The sequence below is a fragment of the Engraulis encrasicolus genome, chromosome 1 (assembly GCF_034702125.1).
Source record: "Engraulis encrasicolus isolate BLACKSEA-1 chromosome 1, IST_EnEncr_1.0, whole genome shotgun sequence".
NCBI classification, from domain to species: Eukaryota; Metazoa; Chordata; class Actinopteri; order Clupeiformes; family Engraulidae; genus Engraulis; species Engraulis encrasicolus.
Window position 1 is genome coordinate 54,257,078 of NC_085857.1, and position 15,216 is coordinate 54,272,293.

The window sequence follows — 15,216 nt, forward strand, 5'->3', positions numbered from 1 at the left end:
GAGAGCGAGAGGTTGTATTAATGAACAGAGAGAGACAGAGGGGATGGCGTGAGAATGTGAGAATGGTGTGAGAATGTATTAAAAGACAAGCCATACATGTACCTCAAGAAGTCAAATCAAATCAAACAAAGCTTTATTAGCATGAATGATGCAATCATTGTTGCTAAAGCTGATACAGAAGAAAAACAATATATATAAAAAAAAAATATTTTTTTTTTTTTAAAGGAAAAGGAATGAAAAAACAATAACAAATGTGATAACTTTCATCAAACTACTGTAAATAATACGAATAAATAAATAAAATAATTGTGTTAAATTAAACATAAATGAAATTATTCTTAAGGAAACTAACCATGTAGGCCATGTATATAATCTATATTTTTATATTTTAATACTCATACATAAATACATAGGCCTACATGCTTATACATGCACATACATACAAAATATTGTTCAGACATCTCTTAACTGGTGGCATGTCATTAAGTAATCTGCTGCTAAACAGCAATAGTTGATATCTCCCAATAATATAAATATCATTTCCTTTATTGACAGGTTGTCAAAATTGGGTATTTTTGTTCTCAGCATATTAAAGAATACCTGTCTTGTGGCAGTGTATTTGGAACAGTGAATTAAGAAGTGTTCTTCATTTTCGATCATGTTTATACAATATACACAGGTTCTCCTTTCTCTCGGTAACCACGTTTTGTGGTGGCTTCCCTTTTCAATGTTTTTTTTCTTTCTCTAACTTGTAGTAAATATGGCGCTAGACAGTATGGTCTCTCTAAAGCCCTGTATATGTCTAGTTTCTGATTGTTTTTTATTTAATTCTCCCAAAATTCCAGATACTGATTTTTGTTTGTTTTGTCTATATCTATAAGTAAAGATTTTGTAATGGCTTAAGTTTGTTATTTTGTTCTTATATGCTATTTTAAAGAGGATGTCATTTTCTGTGGTCAACTTGTGATTAAAGGCCTTTAGATGATATGATGTAGAGTTGCTATGGGCTAGGTGTAGCCAGAATTTAGATGCTCTTTTATTGACTTCAATAGAAAGCGGAAACCTCCCCAGTTCTGCTCGGCATGCCATGTTAGATGATGGTCTGTGTACCCCTAATATGTCTTTGCAGAACTGAATATGAAATAATGAAATCTGGGCAGTCATGGGTGAGCGGTTAGGGCGTCAGACTTGCATCCCAGAGGTTGCCGGTTCGACTCCCGACCCGCCAGGTTGGTGGGGGGAGTAATCAACCAGTGCTCTCCCCCATCCTCCTCCATGACTGAGGTACCCTGAGCATGGTAACGTCCCACCGCACTGCTCCCCATGGGGCGCCACTGAGGGCTGCCCCCTTGCACAGGTGAGGCGTAAATGCAATTTCATTGTGTGCAGTGTTCACTTGTGTGCTGTGGAGTGCTGTGTCACAATGACAATGGGAGTTGGAGTTTCCCAATGGGCTTTCTCTCTCTCAATTCAATTCAATTCATAGAAGCTTTATTAGCATGACAAAAAAAAATATTGCCAAAGCATTGGTTGAAGATACACTGGTAATAATAATATAATGTGTGTCTCTCTCTCTCTCTCTCTCTCTCTCTCTCTTTCTCCTTACCAGAACTCTCCGTCTTCAGCTGAGTGCTCCAGTTTGCTCTTCTCCTCCGCCCGCACGCTGTCCCACTCCCTCGAGCTGGCAGGGAACAATAAACCGTGTGCCAATAATAAGTACAGTAGCGTACAGTACAGTACAGTACAGTACAGTACAGTACAGTACAGTACAGTACAGTACGGTATTTCATTCATCCTTTTTAAGTCAACAACATGCATCTAATGACTTGTGCAACCAAATAAACCACTTGTGTAACCAAATGAAAATAATAACAACAATAATGACAAAGATAAAAATAATAATAATAATAATAACTAGAAGCACTCAGAGAGCGCAGACCTCCGCCAAGGAAGCTGCTTGATAGAACATTTGACTATGTTACACCCTAAGTCTTTCTGCCTTCTTTTTGTGGAGTTCCCGCAATTCAATTTCTGGTCACTAGGGGCGTCTAGATTTATAGGCCAGCAATGGGGAAGAATCTTTAAAAAGGTCCTGGTTCCTGTTCGTGATCCGTATCACCACCAGAATTTAATCACTTGTTCATTGGGTCATTGCTAACAACTCCACAACATTTTGTCCAAATCCGATGATTAGTTCTTGAGTTAAAGAGTTTATGAAACGAAAACAAAGTAAAGGAATTTGACCATTTCCAGGACAGATTCTGAAAGTTCTAAGCCTTGTGAATGAAATGGGATATTGTCTGGGTGATATTTTGTCCTAAAAGTCATGTTAAAACGTTCCCAAAAAGTGTTTTTTTGGTGACATGCAAATTTTATGCAAATGATATGCGTGACATAGAAGGGGTGAGTTCACCTCATTCCACCTTGTTCAGATCAATGGCGGCTAGTACCAAAACAAAGCGCAGTGTCAAGCAGTGTGTTGCTGGAGAGCCGAACGGTGCCAGCTGCAAAAATGGCTACTTGACAGAAGGAATCTCTTTGCACAAGTTCCCTTCTGTGAAGAATGATGGAACTGTGGCCAACAAGGAGAAGGCTAAATCAAGCTAGGGCTCTGTGGATCCAATGCGTGGTTTTGAAGCAAGCTTGTGGTCACTGTTGTGCTCGGCACATTTCCACCCCTTGTGCTTCACCACAAATGTGGAGGTCGCGGGCATGGTTGGACTGAAGAGAATGCTATTGCCTCAAGCAGTTCCAACAATTGACATCGCTGGCGTGCAGACTGAAACTGCCCCTGTTTTACCTTGTCCATCTGCTTTGTATGTTGTTTTCAGGAAAGGGTAATGCACATTACATGCCAAACCGTTGCGAATGCTCTCGGAATATGCACTTTTTGTTGATTGCCATTCAACTGGTCAATATATTGGTTTTGGGAGGATATCCGCGCATCAGCGTGGTGCTCTCGGTCGAGGACAGCCAACTCAGACTGGGCTACACTGCTTAGCGAATAAACGGAGATGCACATAGCGTAGGCCTACTTTGAAGCGTTGATTGTTTGTTTTTAGTATTGTGGTGCATGTGTGGCTGACGTTTGGACACACCTCGTCCTCAGAGTCAGGCTGAGGGACACGCAACACCTGTGACTTTGAGCACAAAAAATAATAATAATGATAAACACTAAAAATATGCTGAGGACTCAGGCTATATAGGGTGTTTTTCCAACAGCCTAATACCTCCGTTTTGTCTCTAGTTGATGATATTTTTGCATGTAGCCTACATGACGCATCACACTATATCGCGCAATTGAATCAAAATGCCCCCCATTTGTCAACAAATACACAAGCCATGTCATCTTTGGGTCATGGCAAAGCGCCCTTAGCAACCGTAACCATAAACATAAGAACTGTCAGGCTATGTCAACAATCGTCACTTCACCTGTCAGACATGTCACTTTCTGCAGATGTATCAGTGCCTCTGAAATAGATTTGTGCTGCTGTTTTTTTTTGCTCATGAGGTTGGATGTGTGGTTTTTCGACACGCTGATGTTTGTATCAGAATTTTGGTTCCTTTATAAGATGTGGGTCCATCAAATGTGTGTTGTTTTCTCACATCGCCATACTAGCAAACCAGGGACTCCCCTCTTTGATGTCACAGCCCAGCTCATTAGTCACACCAAATTTCACAGAATTCACACTTTGAGTTGCCATTTTCACAAGTTCCTCCAGGATGATTGGGTTCAAAGTCTCATCGATGCTATCAGAAAAAACAAGGCTTTAATGGGAATGACCGTTTGTTTTCGTTTCATAAACACTTTAAGATGCTGACAGACAGACAGACAGACAGACAGACAGACAGACAAACCAACGCTACCGAAAACATTACCTCCTTGGCGGAGGTAATAATAATAATAATAATAATAATAATAATAATAATAATAATATGTCCTCACTCGTCGCTCCAGGCCCCGTTCCACTCCACCTGTCCCCAGGGGTTCCTGATCCTCACCAGCTGCACTGGGCTGCCGTACAGGTGCACCTGAGGGACACACAGAACCAAATCTCACAGGATTCAGTTTAACCCCTTCCCTACTTCCTTCATGCATGTAGTAGCAATCTTACTGTGGATGGATTTAGAGTCCATGTTTTATCGTTAAATTCTTAAACAGAATTTAGTGATGGTGTCACATTTAGGACTCTCCCTCGGCAGAGAGGCAATAGAATCTTGGGTGTCTACTCCCCAACGCAATATTGGACATTACGGTTATGCGCTATGTTTTAAATATTCAACCTATCCCTCTTTGACAACTTTCATTTATTAGATATGTTTATTTATTTATATATTTGGTGGCTGGCTTGCTTACTTGTTTTTGACAAGGAAAATGGCGAGTGATATAAGCATTATAATAAAGTAAACCACTAGGCTTAATGTGCATTGCTACCACTAAGTGGCGCTGTAGTAAAAAAAAATGCTCAGTCACTTCTTCTGCTGTAGAAATCGAGATAGGAAGGAATGGTCCTCACTATAGGCCCCAGGTGTGTGTGTGTGTGTGTGTGTGTGTGTGTGTGTGTGTGTGTGTGTGTGTGTGTGTGTGTGTGTGTGTGTGTGTGTGTGTGTGTGTGTGTGTGTGTGTGTGTGTGACCTCCTCAGCTGCAGTAACAGAGTAGGTGTGTCCCTTCACCAGGTGTGTGTGTGTGTGTGTGTGTGTGTGTGTGTGTGTGTGTGTGTGTGTGTGTGTGTGTGTGTGTGTGTGTGTGTGTGTGTGTGTGTGTGTGTCTGTGTGTGTGTGTGTGTGTGTGTGCATGCGTGTGTGTGCGTGTGTGCTACCTCTTCAGCTGCAGTAACAGAGTAAGCGTGTCCCTTCACCAGGTTCATCCGGGTCTTTGCTTCCGTGTCGTACACACTGGTGATCTGGCGCGCGCGCACACACACACACACACACACACACACACACACACACACACACACACACACACACACACACACACACACACACACACACACACACACACACACACAGATACACATACACATACACAAACACAAATATGTACTTGCTCTACTAGATGGCATATGATGGGAGCCCTTAAGGGGGCCCAATCACTGAGAGGGGCCCTTATGGGGGCCCAAAATTCGAATCTTTCATGGGGCCCAACATTTCTGGCAGCGCCCCTGATTATTTGTGCACACAGTGAGGGAGAGAGAGAGAGAGAGAGAGAGAGAGCGAGCATAATGTGCATGCTAGTGAGCATGTGTGTGATACACATGTTATCCCCTCACGTCTATGGAGCATCCCAGGAGTGAGCCGCGTTTCAGGGCTTTCTGCATGATCTTGTAGAGGTACGGGGGAGGCTTGGCCAGGTCGTAGGCCTCCGCTATGCCGCCAGTGAAGTCCTCAAAACCCTCGATGGTGCTGCCACCTGTTAGGGCCTCGTAACAGCCATTTACTCTGGAGGTAACACACAGACAGATAAAACACACACACACACACACACACACACACACACACACACACACACACACACACACACACACACACACACACAATAACATACACGCATGCATACATACACACATACGCGTAAATGAACAGACACACACAGGAAGACGAGGGGAAAAAAACACTAGGTTGTTGTTTTCACAAAATATTGTATGGATCATTTTTCTCTTACTGCACAAAGCCTAGCTTTAGAAGCTGTGGATATTTTGATATTTTTGAAAATCAATTTGTTTTGGCTTTTCGTTTAGATGTAAGCATAGTTTAATGTGCATTTGAAAACTCGGTTTTAAAAATATACCATTTAAAATACAAAATGCACCTCTCACCATTTTTATCCACAGAACATATCCACATTTGAATATAACAGTTCAAAGATCCATAAGGTTCATCCAATGGTTTCTTACTTGGCGTAGGCCTTCTCCAATAGGGCGCTCCAGAACTCAGAGCCCTCTGCCGAGTGGACGAATAGGAGCTCGCCATCCCTCGTCGGCAACCGGTCGTCAATGACAACATCCACCCACTCCCCATACTGCCAGAACTGATTAGGAAAGCAACAAATAAACTTTTATTTCCATCTGTTAATGAAACCCATGTCCCTAGAGGTCAGGTAGGTATTATACTGTTTAACTTTGCAGTTGTTTCCTAACCCACCATTTTCCATCAAGATTACGATATGACCCAATTTTTTTAACACTGTCAGAAAGTGTTCAAAAATATAACCACTCAAGATAATGAAAAAAGGAGGCGCACACAAGGCTTGTGTGAAGAATGTATATTGTAGCCAAAATTTTACAACAGAAGTCAGAGGTTAACTGGAGCAACAGACGTTTCGGACCTAGTCCATTCTCAATGTCACCAGTAGTTTCTGTTGTAAAATTTCGGCTACAATTTTCACATACATTTTTCACACAAGCCTTGTGTCCCGACCCAAGACTGCACTAATGCACACACACATACACCCACAAGTCCCCTGGATGGAAATGAGTTTGACACCACTGATTTACACACATCACGCACTACTTGGCAATCAGGCTCTAGTAACGCAATTGGTTAATATGCAGTACATGGGGTAGCCATGGGTACGCAGTTAGGGTGTCAGATCCACATATTACCACACTCCATATCCACACTCCATATTACCATACAGTGAGCACAGAGAGCAATCCTGAAGCGTTGGGAACCTCACATGATCCTTTGCACACATAACTGGACCCTGTATGTGACCGGCAGCTCCAGTGGCGCAATCGGTTAGCGCGTGGTACTTATGGTGCATTCCCCAGAGGTAGGAGCTTCCTAGTAGGCAACAAGGAGGCAGCTACCTCCCACTTGAAAGCGTTCCAACCAGCAAGTCAAACAAACTACAAACATGGAGGGACAAAAACTACATATCCACTTCTCAAAGATGTCAGCAATGTAAACAACATCATGCGTTATTTTCATTTAGCCGCATTTCATCTTTGAAAGACGCAATGCCAATATAACTACACCTTAGAAAAGTTAACAGGCTGTTTTGCAACCGTTAAACTGTCCGAATCAACTTTATTTGTCCATAGAATGGTGATATGCAACATAACACTGTGCGCTGCCATTGCTGTGATGACATCACGATAGTCAATGGGGCGAACTCGGTTTGCTTCGCTTTTGCCCCAGCTCGCGACTTGAACATTCCGCTTTAACAAGCGTTCCAATGCATTTCAACAAGTAGGAGGTCAGAAACATCCCATCTCCCAACCCTGGGGAACGCACCATTATAACGCAGTACAAGTTGAGCAATACTCATGAACGGCGTGACGTTTTCCATGTGCGTTACGCCCATTTGTAGGGGAAAGCAACCCATGCAAGTCAATTGGTGATGTTAGTCAGGTTCATTACGCTTGGATCTGAACCTTCGCTGGATTTTTATGGGGATTTGGAAAACTATACATTTTTGAAAAGTATATTGTATAAGCAATCAGAAAAACCATGTTTCCATTTGCACAAATGTCCATCTTGGATTTTTCAAAATGGCATCCGAAAAAACATAATTTTGCAATATCTCAGCCTCTGAATAAGCCAAAACATTGATTTAAACGGCTAAACCTACATTTTCAGGGTCACCGAATCTACTGGTGGTAGTTGTAGCTTAATGTTCTCAGGCAGTTTGTTACCATGCTAATTTATTTGAACTGGTGATTTACTGTATAGTATCTGAGTAATTTCACGTGAAATCAGACACTTTGGCACCCGACCGACCCGGATTTCAATCATACTTGGTGTGCCTTTTTAGTAGCAAGGTAGCACCCCAGAACTGCATTGGTTTGAATCTGACATGAATATTAAGGGAGAAACAGACTAGCAAAGGCTTACAAATGAGGGTAGGACACTATACATTATTCGGCCTTGATTATATCAGTAAGTGTTAGTCACAAAAAGATGTCTGTAGTGTTGTTTGAAAGCTCTTTTCTGGCTCTACATATTACACAATCAGCTTGGAATACAACAACCCTCAGAATATGAATTTTGATAAATTGAAAAATTAAAAATTGAATATCTAAAAAGTTCATATTTTAAAAAGGCCAGTTCCTTGCCCAAACGTAGCCGGCAATGTCATGAACAACACTCAGGGTTTTTATGTCAGTTTCGTCCACTTCTAATGCTATTAATCCCGTAATGTGGCTGGTTTAGACAGTGGCAGTCGGTGAAAACGGTCAGGGTTCCAGCTTTTCATTTTACGGCCGCAGCCGGTGTAAGAACCGCGGACCATGTTTAGCCTACCTAGCCACCTGATTGAGTAGCCTGCATCCGGGTCAGAGAGTTGCAACAGTGAGACACCTCTGAAAACACTGGCCAGTGAAAGACTGTGTGGTCCGATGATCTTCTCTGTGCCTCGGTTTGATTGACGAGACCTTTGTGATGAAGTGTGTAGCGTTTTTGAGGTTGTTTATAGCGGGGAAACATCAGAAAATAATATTTACAAATTGGCCCCGCCGTGATGCATTGGCTGCGTTTTTCGCCAAAAAGCTTAAAATAAGCTAACTCCATAACGGCGCGGCATTGCCCGGAATGGCTCATCATTAGACACATTATGTGGCATGGCAAATCAATGGTGAAACATTTTACGCCGGAACTATCCTTTAAGAAGTCCTATAATCTATGTATCAAATGTTTTCAGAACATACTTTTTAAACCTCTATAAAATGCAATGCAATTCAATGGAAAGCCCAATACAAAAATGTAAATTTCCCAACATTCAATAAAATGGACATATCTCATTTTGAAAAAGAGCTCTTCATTTGTTTTCATGTATTCTAACAGTTTCGGACTGATAATGGACACGTTCTGTGGACGTACTGTGGATGTCCGCGCCATTGGTGTGAATGCAGCGTCAAGTGCTGGTGTTTGGTTCTTTATTAATTTCAGAGATAATGGGACTCAAATAATATGACATCATACAAATCACCTAGTAATAATATGGTAATATCATAGTAATATCACATGACAGCATGTCTATCGGAATATGTAAAGGATGGAGATGGTCCATGAGGATGCAGAAATTTCAGTTTCACCTCTCCAGTGCTCGGCATACATTCCTCAACACATGCTAGCCACTAGTTGCCATCATATATAGCTACAACATACCCTTTGATGCTTGAACATTTAGAAAATTCCTTTACTGAGCTTATTCTTTCAACCCTGCCTTCTCTGAATGCTGAAAATGGTCTAGCTTCCACTGTGTCCATTGACAATGGGCAGAAGCTGTGTAGTTTTTGAGTACCTGGAATAGGGACCGACGAGGGTGCAGGGCCCACCGGGAAAATGCCCGTTATGCGAGATGGCCAGTCCAGTCTTGTCCCTGACACTACTCTATTACTACTTCATTACAACTCATTTCAACCTTTATGTCCCATTATCTCTGAAATGAATAAAGAACCAAACACCACAATTTCAGGTGTTTTTGCATTGCAGGCTACGTTAAGACAAGGAACTGGCCATTTTCAAATTTGAGGTTTTTAGATATTACATTTTTTATTTATCATAATTCATATTCTGAGGGCTGTTGCATTCCAAGCTGATTGTGTAATTTGTAGCTTTCAAACAACACCACAGACAGCTTTTTGTGTCTTAATTGTAATTAAAAAATTAACTTTTGACACTCAAAACATTCACTATGTGGCGCTGTTCCTGTATGCTGGATACAATGTAGCTGTGAACTTTGCACAGGCAACCCTGTAAATGTACAGCAAAATGGTGGACATGTAAACTGTACCAGTTTTGCACATTCCAGCTGGGATGTTTTATATGGTGGGCCATCTACTCATAAATACTATAAATCAATAGTTCAAATAAATTGGTGTGGTAACAAAATGTCTGACAACAATACAACTACCACCAATACATTCAGTGACCCTGAAAATGTTGGTTAAGCAGTTAAAATCAATGTTCTAACTTATTCAGAAGCTAAGAAATGACAAAATATAGGTTTTTCGGACGCCATTTTGAAAAATCCAAGATGGCCGCCACCTGTGCAAATGGAAACATTGTTTTTCTGATTGCTTATACTATCTACTTTTCAAAAATGTATAGTTTTCCAAATCCCCATAAAAATCCAGCAAAAATACATAATGAACTTGACTATGTTGGGGTTTAATAAACGAAAGATACGGACCTGTAGACTAGCGTTGTTCACGCGCAACATGCCGAAAACGTGTTGTGTTGCCGGCTGTTCAAATAATATAGCCAAACAGCCGTGGCTGAAGCATGGAATGTGTTCATTTGGGCTAGCCGATGTAGCATGTAAGTCAATGAGACATTCGGTTTGTTTTCACCCATAAAGGGGCGTAACGCAAATTTAAGAGCAAAGTACCCGGATGGCCGTTCATGAGTATGCCGAGGTTGTGAGTTCGAGCCTCACCTGGAGCAGGTCACATTTACGTAGATGTCTCCCCCAGGCCCCCACCAAAAAACATATATGACCTGGCTGGGCCTGGGACAGTTGACAAATTTGGCACCCAAAATATAGAATTCTGGACGAAGGTGAAGATGAAGGTGCCCAAGGTTGGGCTATGCCTAAAGGTTGAATGTGACATCCAGGCTGCATTCGAAATGAAATGCAGTGGCTCAATGACTTCCTTCCTACATAAACAGCTGTCTGATCAGATATGACTTTCGGCAGGAAGCCAAGCCAGTCGTTATGAATGGCACTAACGAGAGAGCTGCCCTGCGACATCGGGTATTTGATGTTACAGCGATTCTATGGCTGGAGTTATGATTTTCATGTTAGCGCTTGGCTTACAGAGGATAGTTCAGCAGTGTAAGCCCGGCAGATGACAGAATCGTAAAATAGGCAATAAATAGATCTAGCGTCATCATACTACAATGTTGGTGTTGTCGCTTCAGTTTTTAATAGCTAAGTAATTAATTGTCAGTATAAAGTCCATTTTAAGGTTGTAGATCTGCTGGCAACCAAGTTTGTTTTCAGGTTCCCCGATGAGATGGAGGTGGCGCACAGCATTTTGTGTAGGAGGCAGCTGTAAGTCAGCATCTGATGTTACCCTCAATTATCCTGTTACGCCCACAAATAAACCAATTTTTCATTTGGAGTAACACTTGATGACTCCATGTCCAGTTTGCCATCTTGAAGGACAGCGACTTTACCCATTTTGAACGTGGCACTAGTGTAAATATGTGGGAGGCTAATGTAACAGACTGACCTGGAAGTGAAAGATGCCAGCGTAGTCGTCCTGGAAACTCTGGCCGAGGGGAACCACACGGGCCAAGATCTCCTTGTGTAGTGTTAGCGAGGCTATCGCCGCAAGCAACCAGCAGTCACCTAGCAACAGTTAAAAAAAAGAATTTGGTTATGATTAAGTATAGAAATTAGAGATGTCTGCTAACATCGTCCCACAGATATTATCGGCCCGATAATAGCATACAATGTAATATCGGTCAATATTGGTATCAGATTTTTGACCTATCAAAACCGATATAGTAATGCTTGAATTACTGTAAACTTTTCTCCTTAATTATTTTTCTATTTTGCACAGACGATGTTAATATTTGGAAAGCTTTGTTGCATGCGAGAATGCATCTAGTGGGGCATTACAAATTAAGCATATTTTGTTCCACAACAGCAGATTTGTACTGTTACCTAAAATTTGTTATGAGGAAAAATAACCCACATATATCAGCATCGGTATCGGCCAATATCGGAATCAAAAATTGAGAGTGGGACAATATCGGCATATCGAATATCGGCAAAAAAGCTAATATCGGACATCTCTAATAGAAATGGTTAAGATTTGAAGACTTCCAGCAAACTATGATCTATGGGCCCCAGTGGCACAGTCGGTTAATGCATAGTACTTATAATAACATACAGGCTGAGCGACGCCGAGGTTATGAGTTCGAGCCTCACCTGGAGTAGGTCAACTTTAGATGTTACTGAAGATACATACAAATATTGACACTAGTTGTTTATATCATTGGTGATAATGCAAGCAAATATAGCAGGCCCCCATGGGGCAATAGGTGAGCGCACAGTACTTGTAGGTCAGTAAGGGGTCAGACATACCAAAGCCGAACGGAACGGATGCGAGACGAACACAGTCTTTCTGCTTAGTTTCTTCCGGTGTGTTCTACTCTGCCTTTCACACTGACAGCGTCTGCGTGCGCGGCCAGTCCTGTTCAACCCCCCCCCCAGCGTGCTACTTTGCCATTCATTTGAATGAGACACCGCCGGTCGCCGGCGTGAAAAATACGCTTGAGTTCTATTTTCCAAATGCAGCGCGGCGCGGAGCCACTGACGCCCGACTACCGCACTGCTGACGCCCGACTATCGCCGGTTGGTGTATAATAACAGATATGTTTCAAAGTATTTTCACTGACGTCGGTAAAAATTGCGGCCATTTCGCGACGCTTTACACACGCTAGTGTGTAAGACCCCTAAGGGGCAAAACATATCAAGGCGGAACCAAACGGTCGCAGTCTTTCTCCTTAGTTTCGGCCGGCACACTGACAGCGTCGGCGTGCGTGGCCAGTCCTGTTTAAAAAAACCCCACAGCTAAAGCTAGCGTGCTACTTTGCCATGCATTTGAATGAGACACCGCCGGTCGCCGGCGTGAAAAATACGCTCGAGTTCTATTTTCCAAATGCACCGCGTCGCTGACGCCCGACTACCGCCGGTTGGTGTGTAAAGACAGATAGGTTTCAATGTATTTTCACAGACGCCGGTAAAAAACGTGGCCGTTCCGCGACGCTTTACCGCCCTGGTGTGTAAGGGCCAAAACATACCAAGGCGGAACGGAACGGTCGCAGGACGGACGCCGTCTTTCTGCTTAGTTTTGTTTTGTTTTTCTCTGCCTTGCACACTGACAGCGTCGGCGTGCGCGACCAGTCCTGTTCAAAACCCTCACCACAGCTAAAGCTAGCGTGCTACTTTGCCATTCATTTGAATGAGACACCGCCGGTTGCCGGCGTGAAAAATACGCCCGAGTTCTATTTTCCAAATGCAGCGCGGCGCGGAGCCGGCTCCCGCGCCGCTGACGCCCGACTACCGCCGGTTGGTGTGTAAGGACAGATAGGTTTCAATGTATTTTCACCGACGCCGGTAAAAAACGCGGCTGTTCCGCGACGCTTTACCGCCTTGGTGTGTAAGACCCCTAAGACCCCTAACAGTCAAGCAATTAGAGATGGGATTTATGGCTCTTTAGTGGGATCTGGATCTTAGTGGCTCGTTCCTTTCAAAGAGCCGTTCAAAAAACTGGCTCTTTTGTCTCTTTTTAAAATTATTTATTTAGTTTTTAGAATGTAATTATTTTGACTCCACCTCAAGTAATTTTGTCCAAACAACAACTGATTATTCTCCTGCTTCTAAAGACCGTTTTTGCCACTCTTTAAGGCAAACAATTGTGTTTTTTCCCAAATTGAATTACTCTGGTCGAGGTCACGTGCTTAAAATTAATGAAAAATGAACGAAATAACAGTCGAGTGGCTCCCCCAGCTGTGATCCGGTTCCCATCGTTCACTTCAGGGAGCTGTTCAAAAGAACCGGCGCATTCGTGAACGACACACCTCTACAAGCAATGCCGCGGTTGTGATTTCAAGTCTCACCCGGAGCAGGTCACATTTAGATACAATTCCACCATGTGTCATTGGGAGAGGCTGATGTTGCACACAAAAAACACTCTGAATAGAATGTGTGCCTTCTAAATGTTAAATGTGCATGTGTGTGGGCTTGTAGGTATATGCTTTGGAGTTTTATACAGCTGGTAATAACAACTATGATGGTGTTAATTTATGAGCTGATTCAGCTGATATGTCCAGGGTAGTTCCCTTGGCGTTTCTTTGTGCATTCCAATATGCCGACTCCTGTCCTCCACTTGAGCGTGTGGCCTTGTACCAGGAAGTAATACGTCACAGACAACAGAACTGTATTTCAATGTAGTATCTTGCTCAATTCTAATGTCATTTTTTTCTCATTTGCAAACGGCACGATGAATGAAAAAATGTCCCCAACAGCGGGGAAACTTCATTCTTTTCTCCACGGAGACGGGCCATCAGCAAAACGCAAGGCCACAAGCACAAGTGGAGGACGGGAGTCCGCATATTGGAATGCACCCTCTGTGTGACATCTGTAAGCTGATGGCTACACAGTGATGATAGCTCATGCTTTAAAAGCTTAAAGGATTTATCCGGAGTTGGAACAAATTTGCCTGTTTTTTGCATGTTTGGGATGAAATACAGTCACTCTAGAGCAAAATCAAGGCAAAAGGATGCGTTTTGAGAAAGTTTGATAATATCACGTTAGCCTCGTTAGCCATATCAGCTATGCAATATGAAAGGTGTGGGCATCGTTTTTCGGCGGTTACACACATTTCAAAAACACAACATTTTAAAGTCTTGCACAGCTCAAAACAACGTCACACTTACCTCGTAATATGTTGAGGGTATCCACACATAAACCGAAGTTTCCAAAGTCCTTCATGTATTCTTGAAAGGTCTGCAGAATGTGTTTTGTGAAGCTACTACCTTGAGAATATCTAAATTACGCTCAAGACAACTATTTGACACTAAAGCCCACCAAGTAGATTGCCGAGTGCGTCGCACCATCAGCTGTGGTTACTCGCTATGGAAATAATCATAGCTGATGGTGCGACGCACTCGGCAATCTACTTGGTGGGCTTTAGTGTCAAATAGTTGTCTTGAGCGTAATTTAGATATTCTCAAGGTAGTAGCTTCACAAAACACATTCTGCAGACCTTTCAAGAATACATGAAGGACTTTGGAAACTTCGGTTTATGTGTGGATACCCTCAACATATTACGAGGTAAGTGTGACGTTGTTTTGAGCTGTGCAAGACTTTAAAATGTTGTGTTTTTGAAATGTGTGTAACCGCCGAAAAACGATGCCCACACCTTTCATATTGCATAGCTGATATGGCTAACGAGGCTAACGTGATATTATCAAACTTTCTCAAAACGCATCCTTTTGCCTTGATTTTGCTCTAGAGTGACTGTATTTCATCCCAAACATGCAAAAAACAGGCAAATTTGTTCCAACTCCGGATAAATCCTTTAAGGCAAGCTCCAATGGCCCAATCGGTTAGCACGCGGCACTTATAAGGCAGTAGAGGCTGAGCAATGCCGAGGTTGTGAGTTCAAGCCTCACCTGGAGCAGGTCACCTTTAGATGTTATAGAACTCATATGGTGTGGAAATAGACACTTAAATAATTTATAACTCAGTT

The 15,216-nt window shown here is 42.5% G+C and overlaps 1 protein-coding gene across 1 annotated transcript in view; it reads right to left on the bottom strand.

Annotated features, from left to right (window-relative positions):
* The window catches only part of capn8 (calpain 8), a 31,159-nt gene that overhangs the window by 8,058 nt on the left and 7,885 nt on the right, over positions 1-15,216 (bottom strand). The window contains exons 3-8 of the mRNA XM_063206104.1: positions 11,185-11,303; positions 5,899-6,032; positions 5,275-5,443; positions 4,822-4,905; positions 3,947-4,032; positions 1,607-1,681 (exon numbers count right to left, since the gene is read on the bottom strand). Of these exons, the coding sequence (XP_063062174.1) occupies positions 1,607-1,681; positions 3,947-4,032; positions 4,822-4,905; positions 5,275-5,443; positions 5,899-6,032; positions 11,185-11,303 (667 nt within the window). The remainder of the gene's footprint in view (positions 1-1,606; positions 1,682-3,946; positions 4,033-4,821; positions 4,906-5,274; positions 5,444-5,898; positions 6,033-11,184; positions 11,304-15,216) is intronic.